Source organism: Camelus dromedarius, chromosome 10, assembly GCF_036321535.1.
Source record: "Camelus dromedarius isolate mCamDro1 chromosome 10, mCamDro1.pat, whole genome shotgun sequence".
NCBI classification, from domain to species: Eukaryota; Metazoa; Chordata; class Mammalia; order Artiodactyla; family Camelidae; genus Camelus; species Camelus dromedarius.
Window position 1 is genome coordinate 6,609,011 of NC_087445.1, and position 14,059 is coordinate 6,623,069.

Below are 14,059 nucleotides of genomic sequence, written 5' to 3' on the forward strand. Positions count from 1 at the left end.
AGACTGAAGTTCATGGCCACATCAGCTTTGTTTCTTCAGTTGGGCCACATCATTGACAGGAGAGAGAAGACACAATTTTGCAAATATAATAAATACCACAGCTATTGATCAGCTCTGTATCAGTCAAGATTAAACTAGAGTTTCCCAAGGAAACAACCCTGAAAGATCAGTGGGTTAGAACAAGAAAGGCTTACTTCTTTTTTATTTATTTTTTATTTTTTTAAATTTTTAAACATTTTTTATTGAGTTATAGTCATTTTACAATGTTGTGTCAAATTCCAGTGTAGAGCACAATTTTTTAGTTATACATGAACGTACATACATTCATTGTCACATTCTCTTTTGCTGTGAGCCACCATAAGATCCTGTATATATTTCCCTGTGCTACACAGTACAATCTTGTTTATCTATTCTATATTTTGAAAGCCCAGTCTGTCCCTTCCCACCCCCCATCCGCCTGGCAACCACAAGTTTGTAGTCTATGTCTATGAGTCTGTTTCTGTTTTGTATTTATTTAAAAAAAATTTTTTTTAGATTCCACATATGAGCCATCTCATATGGTATTTTTCTTTCTCTTTCTGGTTTACTTCACTTAGAGTGGCATTCTCCAGGAGCATCCATGTTGCTGCAAGTGGCGTTATACTGTCGGTTTTTATGGCTGTATAGTATTCCATTGTATAAATATACCATCTCTTCTTTATCCAGTCATCCGTTGATGGACACTTAGGCTGTTTCCATGTCTTGGCTATTGTAAATAGTGCTGCTATGAACATTGGGGTGCAGGTGTCATCCTGAAGTAGGGTTCCTTCTGGATACAAGCCCAGGAGCGGGATTCCTGGGTTATACGGTAAGTCTATTCCTAGTCTTTTGAGGAATCTCCATACTGTTTTCCACAGTGGCTGCACCAAACTGCATTCCCACCAGCAGTGGAGGAGGGTTCCCTTTTCTCCACAGCCTCTCCAGCATTTGTCATTTGTGGATTTTTGAATGACGGCCATTCTGACTGGTGTGAGGTGATACCTCATTGTAGTTTTGATTTGCATTTCTCTGATAATTAGTGATATTGAGCATGTTTTCATGTTCAATACAAATGTGTCTATTGATCATTTGTATTTCTTCCTTGGAGAATTGCTTGTTTAGGTCTTCTGCCCATTTTTGGATTGGGTTGTTTGTTTCTTTCTTATTAAGTCGTATGAGCTGCTTATATATTCTGGAGATCAAGCCTTTGTCGGTTTCATTTGCAAAGATTTTCTCCCATTTGGTAGGTTGTTTTGTTTTACTTCTGGTTTCCTTTGCTGTGCAGAAGCTTGTAAGTTTAATTAGGTCCCATTTGTTTATTCTTGCTTTTATTTCTATTGCTTGGGTAGACTGCCCTAGGAGAGCATTTTTGAGATGTATGTCAGATAATGTTTTGCCTATATTTTCCTCTAGGAGGTTTATTGTATCTTGTCTTATGTTTAAGTCTTTGATCCATTTTGAGTTTATTTTTGTGTATGGTGTAAGGGAGTGTTCTAGCTTCATTGTTTTACATGCTGCTGTCCAGTTTTCCCCAACACCATTTGCTGAAGAGACTGTCTTTATTCCATTGTATATTCTTGCCTCCTTTGTTGAAGATTAGTTGACCAAAAGTTTGTGGGCTCATTTCTGGGCTCTCTATTCTGTTCCATTGGTCCATATGTCTGTTTTTGTACCAGTACCATGCTGTCTTGATGACTGTAGCTCTGTAGTATTGTCTGAAGTCTGGGAGAGTTATTCCTCCAGCCTCTTTCTTTTTCTTCAGTAATGCTTTGGCAATTCTAGGTCTTTTGTGGTTCCATATAAATTTTATTATGATTTGTTCTAGTTCTGTGAAATATGTCCTGGGTAATTTAATAGGGATTGCATTAAATCTGTAGATTGAAGAAAGGCTTATTTCTAGTATCCTGCAGAGGTCAGCTGGGGGCTCTGCTCATCATTGTCACTCCCGGGCCATCCCGGGCTTGGATCTGCCAGCTGTTGAGCCAAAAGGAAGAGAGAGCCGTGGTAGGTCCTGCTTCAGCTTGGAAGTGATACACGTCACTTCTGCTTAACCACTGTGGCCAGAACCAGTCCTACGGTCCCACCCAACAGGAAATTCAATTCTGTTGGGTGTCCAGTGGTGCAAACTGGAAATGGCTGGTAAACAGCTCTTAATGACCTTCACAATCTCATTGACTAACAGAGGGGTTTTTTGTTTAATACACTTTATTTTTTAGAAGAGTTTTAGATTTCCACCAAAATTGAATGAAAGATACACAGATTTCCCCTATGTGCCCTGCCCCAGCACATGCCTAACCTCCCCCGTTATCAACATTCCCCACCTGAGTGGTACATTTATTATAACTGGTGAACCTACATTGATGCATAATTATTACCCACTGTTCATATACCTTAGGGTTAATTCTCGATGTTGTACATACCATGGGTTTGGAGAATAGTATAATGACATATTTCCCTGTCATAGCACAGAACACTTTCACTATCCTCAACATCCTCTGTGCTCTGCCTTTTCGTTCTTCCCTCCTCCTTAACCCCAGGCGACCATCAGTCTGTTAACTGTCTCCATACTTTTGCCTTTTCCAGAATGTCATATAGTTGGGACTATACAGTATGTAGCCTTTTGAAATTGGCTTATTTCACTTAGCAATATGCTAATCTTATTCTTGCATGTCTTTTCATCATTAACTCGTTTCTTTTTATTACTGAATAATAGTCCCTTGTCTGGATGTACCACAGTTTATCCATTCACCTTGGTAAATGGACAAGGACACCTTGGTTGCTTTCAAGCATTGGCAATTATGGATAAAGTTGTGATAATCATCCACGTGATGGTTTTTGTGTGGACATAAATTTTCGTCTCCTTTGGGTAAATATCAAGGAGCTTGACTGCTGGATTGTATGGTAAGAGTGTACTTCATTTGGTAGGAAACTGCCAAATTGTCTTCCAAATTGGCTGTATTGTTTCGCATTCTTACCAGCAATGAATGAGCGTTCCTGTTGCTCCCCATCTTGACCAGCATTTGGTATTTTCAGCGTTCTGGATTTTGGCCATTCTAATAGATGTGTAACTAAGAGAGTTTTATTTTAAAAGATTTTATAAAGGTATCTTTGGGCCTTTTAATATCCTGTGAACTAGAGAATGTGGATATGTAAGATTCTCATTTTTGAGGCTGAATGATTCTTCTAGGTCAGGTGTAGTTCATACATTTGTTTGCTTTCTGGACTGCATGGTGTCTGTTGCAGCCACTCAGCTCTGCTTTTGTTAAGCGACATAGACAACACATGAATGAGTGGGCTATGATTCAATAAAACTTTGTCAGCAAAATAGATGGTGGGCCAGATTTAACCCATGAGTTCCAATTTGTTAACTCTTATTTTAACACTCGGCAGGGCAGGCCTACAATCAATTTCTGCTTCACTGTCTTGACTCTACAGCTAATTTTAAGACAAAAGAGCCTTATTAGCTTTTAAAACTATGTATAAAAGTAATTTCATAATATATAGATTTTATTTGACTTTGGTAGGCAGAGATGAGGTCCTAGCACTGGAATTTCTCAGAAATAGGTTATTCCTCCTTCTGGAGCCTCCTGGTGGCTGGAGGAAGCCACCATCCCTGGGGATGTGACAATTCTGGTTTTTTTCTTTTTTTTTTTTCTTTTTTTGACTCTCTTGGTTTCTGTTTTCCACAGCTTCAATAATGGCCATCTGGGTGAAGAGGAAATTACCCATTCCATTAGCCCTGAGGGGGCTCAGAGGGGCGTGAAAATCAAGAGCAGGATTGATTTTACTATCAGGAACCCCGACAGGCTTCCCTGGAGGTTTTCCTAGAGTGTCTACTCAGTTAGACCAGTTCATCAGGTTTCTCATTAAAGGCAAAGACCTTTGGATTAGCTTCAGGCACAGATCATCAGCGTTTAAATATTCAGAAAGCTCAACCGGCAGTGAAGTGGTTTGATGAAGTACATTCCTTGCCCTTAAAGAGCAGAAAAACTACCCGATTAGACGCCACCGTAATGATCTAATGCAGTGAGTCTTGTGCTGGAAGCAGTAATGACACTGAGCGTATTTTAAACAAAGTTGTTATCTCTTTTTATTTCTCAAAACTCACATTCTCTTTAAATCATGTGCCTTGGCTTTAAAAATGTCTAGCTTTCTAGAATAAGTGCCCTGCTATGAAAATGCCCCTCTACCTGTGCTTCTGATGGTTAGATCACAGCAGCTCCCTTAGGAAGTGTTTTTGCCCAGCTTTGAGAAGAGTGTTTATTGTGTAAAAGGAAGAGGGGAAATGTCAGATTCTTACAACTCTCACCTTTCTTGAAATGTGCTTTCCCTCTGTCATCCTTTCTCCCCTCTCCCTGTATCCTTTCCCTTCTCAAGTCTCTCATTCCAAAACCCTAGAATCTCTCCCTCCTTCCCTCCCTCTCCTCCCCCTCCCTCTGGTAGATTATCAAATCAATTTCCATTCTCTGTTGTTACTTGGTATAATACCTCTCTTAGGAATGGCAAGATGGAATGATTTAGCACCAAATACTCCTCCTGTAAAAACTAAATCCTTGTATTACGTGGCTTAGAATCAGGGAGATTTCTAGAAAGGGTTGGGCCAGGCACAGATGATGTGTGCACCCAATCCATCAGTGTTCTTTATACAGATGAAATCTGGCAAAAGTGATTTGAAGGGAGAAAGAGGAATGTTACGGAAGTGCAACATGGCACAAAGAAGAGAAGGATAGTATTGAAAGCTGGACTCACTCATTACTTAATATGCTCTCTGATCACCCCCAACAGGTGAATTAAGTTATGCGTGGAGTCAAAGGTGTTGAAACTTTTGATGAGACTATAAGTGTATTTATCCATCCATCTATCCACATATCCATCCATGATCCATCCATCCATGCATCTGTCCATCCATTTATGCAGCAAATATTTGCTGAAGAGTAACTCTGTGTCAGGACCTGGGGAAGCACTGGCCCTGGTCATCATCTGCACACCCTATGACCTCATGGTTTGAAAGACTCTATTTAAAAAACAATATTCACGAAGCAACAGTTAATTTACTTCCTACTCGTTATTGCTCATCCACGGCTACAACTACCATCCAGAGCCTTTGAATATCAAGAGGTCACTAGTCCAAAGCAAAGACACTCAATACTCAGTTATGACACTTGAGGGACCCATGGAGTCCAAAGCAGGGGTTATAAAATGACAGTCCTTGGACTACGCACTCACCCAGATGTATGTTGTTTGGCCAAATAATAGTTTAGAAAAATGGAATCAGTTGCCGTAAAGTTCCAGCTTTACGTGCAACTGGGGGACTTGGTAACACAAGGCCCTGACACCTACATGCAGCCCTAAGCAGCAGTGCCCTTTAGAAGAATCATTTGTTCTCTGAGCCACCACCATCCTGCTCAGCCAATTCATCTTCTTCCACTGGACTGTTTGCGACTGCCTTCTTTTACCAATAAGGAGATCGAGACCTGAGAAATTAACTTGTTCAAGGCTACTCAGTTATGAAGCAATAGAACATGACCTGAAAGCTGAGTTTTCCTGTAAAGTACTCTGATACCTTTCTAAGTGGCTGCTCTTCCATATATCTTTCCCCTGCCTGGCCCCAGAGCATCACCACTGCCTCCCTCATAGCAGGGCAGTTACTCAGATTTGTAGTATCCTGTCTAATGCTCTGCATAGATAAGCTCCCTAGTGGTCCCCAAGGAGTTTAAAAGAGATAATGTCCCTAAGTAAAGAATTAGAAATGACAGACTTGACTGATTGGGACCCTAGAGACTCCAGCTACAGAGTTGCACTTTCCTACCACCATTGGGCCTCAGGTCTTCACTGAGTGAAGAGGGGCAGTTGGCCAAAGTCAGGCAGGGCGGGGTGCTGAGTGAAACCCTCCTGAGGCACTGCAGACCTTCGGCCGGGGCAGGGCATCCTTGCCAATGGCAGGACAAATGGCCACAGGGAGGAAAACGATCATCTGAGGTGCAGAGAGCCATGGGTGGAACTGAAGAGCGAAGGAGTTTTCCTGCAGCTCAAAAAGTTGGCAGTCGAGGCCCAGAGCATGGAGCGCTCTCCAGAGTCTTATGGATGCTAAGATCCCCAGCCCTGCTGAAGTGCAAGTTCTGAGAGCATTCTCAAGCATTTGAAGCCAGTGGTAAACAAAATCTAAAGTTAGCAAAAGCTAACCTAACTCAAATTGAGAATTCTGCTTTGTGGTAGAAGACCATTCTAACCATGAGTTTATTTTATTTTATTGACAGTTTCTAAAATTGAAGTATAGTCAGTTTACAATGTGTCAGTTTCTGGTGTACAGCATAATATTTCAGTCATACATGTACATATGTTTTCATATTCTTTTTTGTTATAGATTACTACAAGATGTTGAATATAGTTCCCTGTGCTATATAGTGGAAACTTGTTGTTTATTTTATATATAGTAGTTAATATTTGCAAATCTTGAACTCCCAATTTATCCCTTCCCACCCCCTTTCCCCTGGTAACCATTTGTTTGTTTACTACATCTGTGAGTCTGTTTCTGTTTTGTAGATAAGTTCATTAGTGTCTTTTTTCAGATTCTACATATGAGTGATATATGGTATTTTTCTCTCTCTTGCTTACTTCACTTAGAATGACATTCTCCAGGGACATCCATGTTGCTGCAAATGGCATTATGTTGTCATTTTTTATGGCTGAGTAGTATTCCATTGTATAAATATACCACAGCTTCTTTATCCAGTCATCTGTTGATGGACATTCAGGTTGTTTCCATGTCTTGACTATTGTAAATAGTGCTGCTATGAGCATTGGGGTGCATGTAGCATTTCAAATTAGAGTTCCCTCTGGATACATGCCCAGGAGTGGGATTGCTGGATCATATAGTAAGTCTGTTTTTAGCTTTTTGAGGAATCTTATGAGTTTAAGTCTGGAGTTCACAGACCCAAATGAATCAGGTGGAGCCAAATCCATCCCCTTCCCTGCCCAACTTTGCTCCAAGCAGCCCAGGTCATTCCTATTAAGATCCACACCTCATTCCACAATTAATGTCCGCTGAGCATTTGCATTCATTCTGGGGATGCTGTATGTTTGTGTACTCTGTGTCATGGTATGCTAAAGGAGGATCAATCAGAGAGAGAGTGTTCCTCTTGGCAAAAAAAAACATATTCAAGACAGGCAGGGGGGAATATGTAGCTAAATACATTACCTGACCTCACCTAATTTATTAGAAGAGCTTATCTTTAGAGAATTACTAGCTTTTGAAAAAGAATTTAACTAAACACTGGTCTTTACCTCTAAATGTCTCATTAGAGACACTATTCATCTTAGCAGAACAGTTCCTGGTGCAAGATTTAAAGGATAGAAAATCATTATTTTCCATTACCAGACTTTTTGCCAGAAACAAATGTCCAATAAGATTTGAAGGTAAAAGAAATTTCTATTTAATTGACCTTAGTGTCTTCCTGTAAACGTGACCATTAAATGGGTTCTTCCTCAGTTGAGTCAGGGGGACTCAGAGTTTCTAAGTGCTTTCAGGGTCTCCACCTTTTCTCTGTTGGTTTTGAGCCCTTTTCCTTCTTTGAACCTTCACAGGTAGCTTTTTTCAGTATATGTCTTTTTGGATTAAGTCTTTTAAGTGTTTCATTGGAGATCCACAGGCAAACCCAAAGCAGATGATACCAACTTGAGGACTTTTGTTTTAAAGAGGGGCCTTTGCTCTGCTGTAAATATCTTGACTTGCTTCCTGACATTACCACCCACGTCATATTTCTGATTTCAGTCACGTGCAGGACTGGCAAGGGAACAAATGCTATTCTGAGGGTGAGGAGAGGGCATGCTCTGTGCCAGACACTAGTCTAATGGCTTTACAACTATTAACTGCTCACTCTGTATACCAAATCTTGGGGGTAGGTACTATTTTTAATCTTCATTTTATGGATTCAGAGAGACACAGCTTCAGTTGTTTCTATGCCTGTATTCAGTTCCTGGATCAGGGTTCAGCAGACCTTTTCTGTCCTAGGGCATTTAGTAAGTATTTTAGGTTTGTAGAACGTATGGTCTCTGTTGCAACCACTCAGTTTGCCATTACAGCGTGACAGCATCCACAGACAGTACCCAGCTAAATGGGTGTGTCTTTGTGTCAGTGAAACTTTATTTATGGAGACTGAAATTTGAATGTCATGTAAGTTTCACGGGGGCATAAAATATTACTCTTTGATTGTTTCAAACAATTTAACAATTTAAAAATGGGGTTGGGGGAACATTCCTAGCTCCAGGACTATACAAAACCAGGCAATGGTCCAGATGTAGCCTGCAGACTCTAGTCTGGGCATCTCTGACCTAGATTAAAATGGAGACATCACTGCTGTCTAATCAAATCTAAATATCTGTCATCTGGGAAGGACTGCCTCATCACTGATAAGATGAAGTATTTAGAATTTGAAAAATACTTTCTGTAAGAACCAACAGAAACCACGTCATTTGGAAATGCTTGACCTGGTAACCAGGAGAGCAGGCAGGTAGATGGCTGTTGACTGTAAGATGTTGGTAGTGATGGTGTCACAGGCCTCGCGAAGCACTTTGGAACCAGGCTGCCTTGGATTTGCACTCATTCCTCCACTTAATAGCTGAGTAACCTTGAGCAAGTTACTTTTCCTCTTTCAGTGTCAGAATCCTCATTTCTAAAATGAGCATAAGAATTCCTCCTTGAATATTAAGTGAAAAACGTATATTTCTTGGCAGTGTAAACAACTGCATATTACTCAGAACTGGAGAGTTTAGTATGTGTATCTATTACATTTCTGGCCTATTCTGTTTAGTTCAGTGGTGCTTGTAGGCTGCATAATATTTCACCCCGTAATGCTTTTATTAAAAAGGTATGAATTGTTTCTCTTTTAATCTTTGTAAATGTATAATATGCAAAAAAGTATATGCAATATATGTATAAAGAATAGTTGGGAAAGCTCCCATGACCCCCAACCCTGCTTATAAATTAGAACATTACCAGAAGCTCTCAAGTCTCCGAATGTGTCCTTCCGAGACCTCCCTCCCTCCCTCCCTCCTCTAAACTATTCTGAATTTTAGGTTGTTTATTCTCCTGTTTTGCTTTTATAAATGTACTTCATACATCGGTTAGTAATGTTTTGGTTTTTTCCTATTTTTGACTTTCACATGCATGGAATCATACTCTATTCTTGTATCTCACTTTTTCCCCACCAGCATTGTGTTTTGGAGGTTCCTCACACTGACACGTATAGCCACAGGTCTTCATTTTTGCTTCTGTGTAATTAATTTTCTGTCATATGAACACATCGGGTTTTATGTATCCATTCTCCTGTTGATGGGCAATGAGGTGGTTTCTGGGGTTTTTGCTATGACAAAGTTACTATGGCTTCTTGAATACTCTCATGGGGGTGTATGCAAAATTGTCCCTAGTGTAGAAACAAAGCTAGGTGTGGAAACCAGGTACAAACCTGGGCCATGGAGTTTGCACAACTTCACCTCTTCTGGGAAATGGTGACTGGTTTGCTGAAGGGGTCGCTCCACACACACCAGCAATATATGAGGTTCCCTGTGCTTTCCAGCCTTTTTATTTTTTTTTCTTTTCCTTTTTTCTTAAGCTCTTCAAAACTGAGGTATAACACAAATTCAGAAAAACAAACAAAACATAAATGTCAGGCTCAATGAATTATTACATTACCGGATCAAAGAGAATTGGTGACACCGCAGAAGCCCCTATTATGCCTCTTCCCAATATTTACCTCTCCTTCCTCCCCTAAGATACATCTCTGACTTTAAATACTTCAGTCTTGCTCATTTAAAAAAGCCGTATGAGGGGGAGGGTATATATAGCTCAGTGGTAGAGTGCGTGCTTAGCATGCACGAGGTCCTGGGTTCAATCCCCAGCATCTCCATTTAAAAAATAAATAAATAATAGCCATATAAATGGAATTCATTCAGTGTGTATTCATTTATATCTGACTTGTTTTGTTCAGTTTTATTTTGGAGATGGTCACCCATCTTGCTGTGTGTAGCTTGAATTCATTTATTTGATGCATAGTTTATTCGTGTATTTTATGTATAGATTGAATTCACTTATCTCATGTGCAGGATTCCACTGTATATCCAATCTACTGCTGGTAGACGTTTGCTTAGGTTCCTAGTTTTTGCTATTACAAATGGCACTACTATGAAAATTCTGTATGTTTCTTAGTACAACATGGACTAGTCCCTGTTGTGTATATATAACTATGAATGGAATGGCTATATTATAGGGTAAACATGTTTAACTCTAGGAGATAATGTCATGTTTCTAGATGATTATACCAAACTGCTCTTCCACCAGCAGGATGAGAGTTGCTTTTGCTGCACATTCTCAGGAGGGCTTGATATTGGTTGGTTTTTTTGTTTTTGTTTTTTTTAATTTTAGCTGTCAGATGGATGTGTAAATGATTTCTTAAGTTTTATATTTTGCTGATCGTAAGGAGGTTAAGCACATTTTCATGTGGTTGTCGGCTGTTTGGAGGCTTATTTTGTGCAATGCCTAGTCAGGTGTTTTGCCATTTTTTTCTTCTGAGTTATCTTTTAAAAATATTTATTGTTGTTTATTGATTTTTAGGAGGTTTTATTTTATTTTTTAATTCTACATGGGAGTCCTTTTGATTGTGCAGGTTGCCAAAATCTTTTCCCGTATAGGGGCTTGTCTTCACACCCGAGCGATACCTCCTGATAAACAGAAGTCTCTGGGTTTAGTGGTGTGTCCTCTGGAGCTGCGTAGGCTGCACCCTGCTGCCACCTGGGGCTGAGTGTTTGCAGTTAGAAATGATCAGAGTGAACATTCAGGGTGAAGAGAAGATCTTATTTTGGGGACGGGGGAAGTAATTAAGTATTTATTTATTTATATGGAGGTGCTGCGGATTGAACCCAGGACCTCGTGCATGATAAGCACACGCTCTACCACTGAGTTATATCCTCCCTCCCAAAGAGAAGATCTTGAAAGGCCTTACTGAGAAGGTAGAGGGGATACTGTTTTGATTTAGAGGCATAACGACTCTTAGCTGTCTTGAGAGAGTGTGGAGTTAAGGTTGCAACATACTTTTACATTATGAGAATCAGTGTGAATTCCTGTTGTTAGGATTACGTATTTATCCTTGGAGAGTGGCTCAGATTCTCTAAGATACATGTGGGATATTAATGTTAGTCAAGGCAGAGTCTGAAATGCTGCACCATCCTGGTTTGGAAGTTAGCCCCACGGGGCTTCACAGTCAATTGTGTTTGGAGCCCCCTTCCTCCCCCGGGGCCAAGACCTTGTTTACCACCCTGGAGGACACTGCTCGGACTAGACGTGGCTGAGATTTCCTTTCAAAACCCAGGGCTTTCCAATGGAAGGGCTGACAGCTCTTCTTACCCAGATGGCTCTGTTTAGACTTGTTGACGGGGTAACAGGATTGCCCACTTTCTACCCTGAGCAAGAAGAAATGCCATTTACCCTGGATAATCTTTTAGAATAAGTAGGAAAGAACAGATGCTGAATTTTAGTTCTTACTAAGATTGAATTTGCAAGGGCCGACTTATTGGTAATTGAATAACCTTGATGAACTGTCCAGGTCTCTGGAGTCTTCAGGATACGTGTGGGTTTATTATGGGACAATTAGCCAGGCAACACGGGCTCAGATTTCTTAACAAAGGTCTCCTCATGGGGAGGAATAATGACCAGTCTTACTGATTACTGTTTATGTAGGGCTTTCTGTCATTGTATGAAAGGACTCCATGTTTCTATTATTTTTCACATTAACTCCCTAAACTTTTCTTGTGTGATTTTAGAGGCCAGAGCCCACCGGTCGCTGAATTTAATTTGCTCCTGAAAGCTCAAACTTTGGAAACCTATGGGGTGGATCCCCACCCGTGCAAGGTAACTGCCCCTCACTGCAGGTTGACATATAATGATTGTTTTGCCCGAAAGAAAGCTAATTGGAGTGCAGGCTTGGCAGACCCTTTATAGGATGTTTCCATAGCCTGACCCATCGCCTCTAATCAGAAAGGACAACAATGGGCTGCAGTCACAGGCCTGGGGAGTTGATTTTCTCTACTTGAGTCTTCTAATTGCTTACTAATTCATTCATGGTTTTACCTATGAGAAGTTATAAGATCCTAACAGATTTATTTTCAAAGGCCATTGCCAGCAAGAATGCAGTCTTAAAAAAAGGGAAAATGGAAGAAAAAAAAAAGAAAGATTTAAAGTTATATTTTGACATTAGGAGTATGTATTTTTCTTTTCTCCTTTACTCACATTATTTGACAGTATTTCTCTCAGGCAGGAAACCCAGACCACGTATATCAGAGTCACCTGGGTCCCACCCCAGAGCCACTGAATCGGAGTCACAGGGGGTGCAGCTGGGGAATCTGCCTTTTAAGAAAGCCCCCAAAACGATGCTCAAGCACATATTTTCCAAAAGTGTTTTATGAAAACAGTGTTCTTTCCATATCCTAAACTAAGTACACATCAACCAGACACTGACCTGAATCCCAAACTAAGTGCTTATATCCACCAGGCTCTTAAAGGTATGTTTTTCAGTCGTAGTGGAAGACTTCTTTACCCAGACGGAAGCAGCTCATAGTATCTGGTGAAGTCCTAGTGCTAGAGCTCTCAGGCCCGTCTGCTCGTTAGCAGGGCCTGGGGAGCCGCACAAAGGCCTGCTGCCCAGGTCCGTCAGGCTCTGTCAGGGTGCAGACCGGGCTCTGGAGGCGATCCCATTGTGCAGCCCAGGCAGAGAACCGGTGGGGTCTGTTTTCTTGCTCTGCCCACACAATTATTTTATAATATTTCCCAGACGTCTCTTCCTGGTAATGGTGTAAATGAGATGATTCCATTTAGTGAATTTGATTTTATCCACAAATTTGAGCCCGTCTGCCTGTTTTATTTATTGCTTGGAGACTGACTTGATTTTTGTTGTTATCCTGTTGTTCCTTTGCCTTCACTTACCAGTGCTTAGTTTTCCTGGTCAAAGCTGGAATCACAACAGACTTTTCTAAACATATCTTTATATTTAAGTTGCCTGAAAGCCTGTGTGCGATTGAGGGCAGTGAAATTAGATGCTCCGGGCTTTGGTTTCAGTGCTAATGAAAACCAAGAACAATTTGCCCACATTGTAGGGCGGATCTGAGAACTCAGGCAGCCCCGGAAGACACTTGGAAGGAGACTAGTGGTTTGGGGCTAATCTGAGGTTCCTGGGGAGGCAGAAGCTGGCTTCCTCAAAAGGGAAAATGACACATTGCTGGACCTCACTCAAATTTTAGAAGTACTATCCTTGGTAGTCTTCACCTCAGAAACTTAGCTTATTGCTACAATCATTGTAATTAACCTGAAATTAACCCCGGGTGAGGATGAACAAGCATGTCGTTTATCCTTTATTTTACATTCCTTAATCCAAATATGTTTTTGTTTCTGTGTTTTCAGGATTCAACAGGCACAACAACATTTTTAGGATTCACTGCTGCAGGTTTTGTGGTATTCCAGGGGAATAAGAGAATCCATTTGATAAAATGGTGAGTGCTTCTTTGGAAAAAAAAAAAAATGTAATCTTATTTTTCCTTAATCTTGTTTTTCTTTCCCAGCCTTTGACTTTTTGTTTAGAAATGTCAGGTAGAATGCCTGGGACCCATTTCTCTGCCTTGGGGCTTCTTGTAAGGAGATTATTCATCTATAAATGAGACCAAATCTAGGTTGTCCTAGACCTCAGGAGCCCTGAGTGTGTCCCAGGCTTAGGGTCACTGCATTCGAAGAGAAGGTGTCCAGTGTTTCCTCACCAGTAGCTTGTTTGGCCAGAGGGGTGACCATGGGGAAGGGGGTCAGGGCAGGGTAAAAGACATCCCTCTCTCCCACACCCTTCTTTCCATTCTCTTCTGTTGAATTCTCTCTGCAAACTCCCCCTTTGTAATCCAGTGTATCAGCGAAGATGCTTTTGGCTCAAAGGAACAGGAATGTCTTCTCACAATGGCTTATAAACAGGAGGACTGATTATCTTAAATAGCAGAAGTTCCAGACACCAGG

General features: G+C 40.8%; 1 protein-coding gene across 2 annotated transcripts in view; it reads left to right on the top strand.

Moving 5' to 3' along the window:
• FRMD3 (FERM domain containing 3) overlaps positions 1–14,059 on the top strand; it is a 256,971-nt gene that overhangs the window by 177,951 nt on the left and 64,961 nt on the right. For both annotated transcript variants that reach the window (XM_031447136.2, XM_010993498.3), the window contains exons 7-8: positions 11,833–11,920; positions 13,466–13,554. In XM_031447136.2, coding sequence (XP_031302996.1) covers positions 11,833–11,920; positions 13,466–13,554 — 177 coding nt within the window. The remainder of the gene's footprint in view (positions 1–11,832; positions 11,921–13,465; positions 13,555–14,059) is intronic.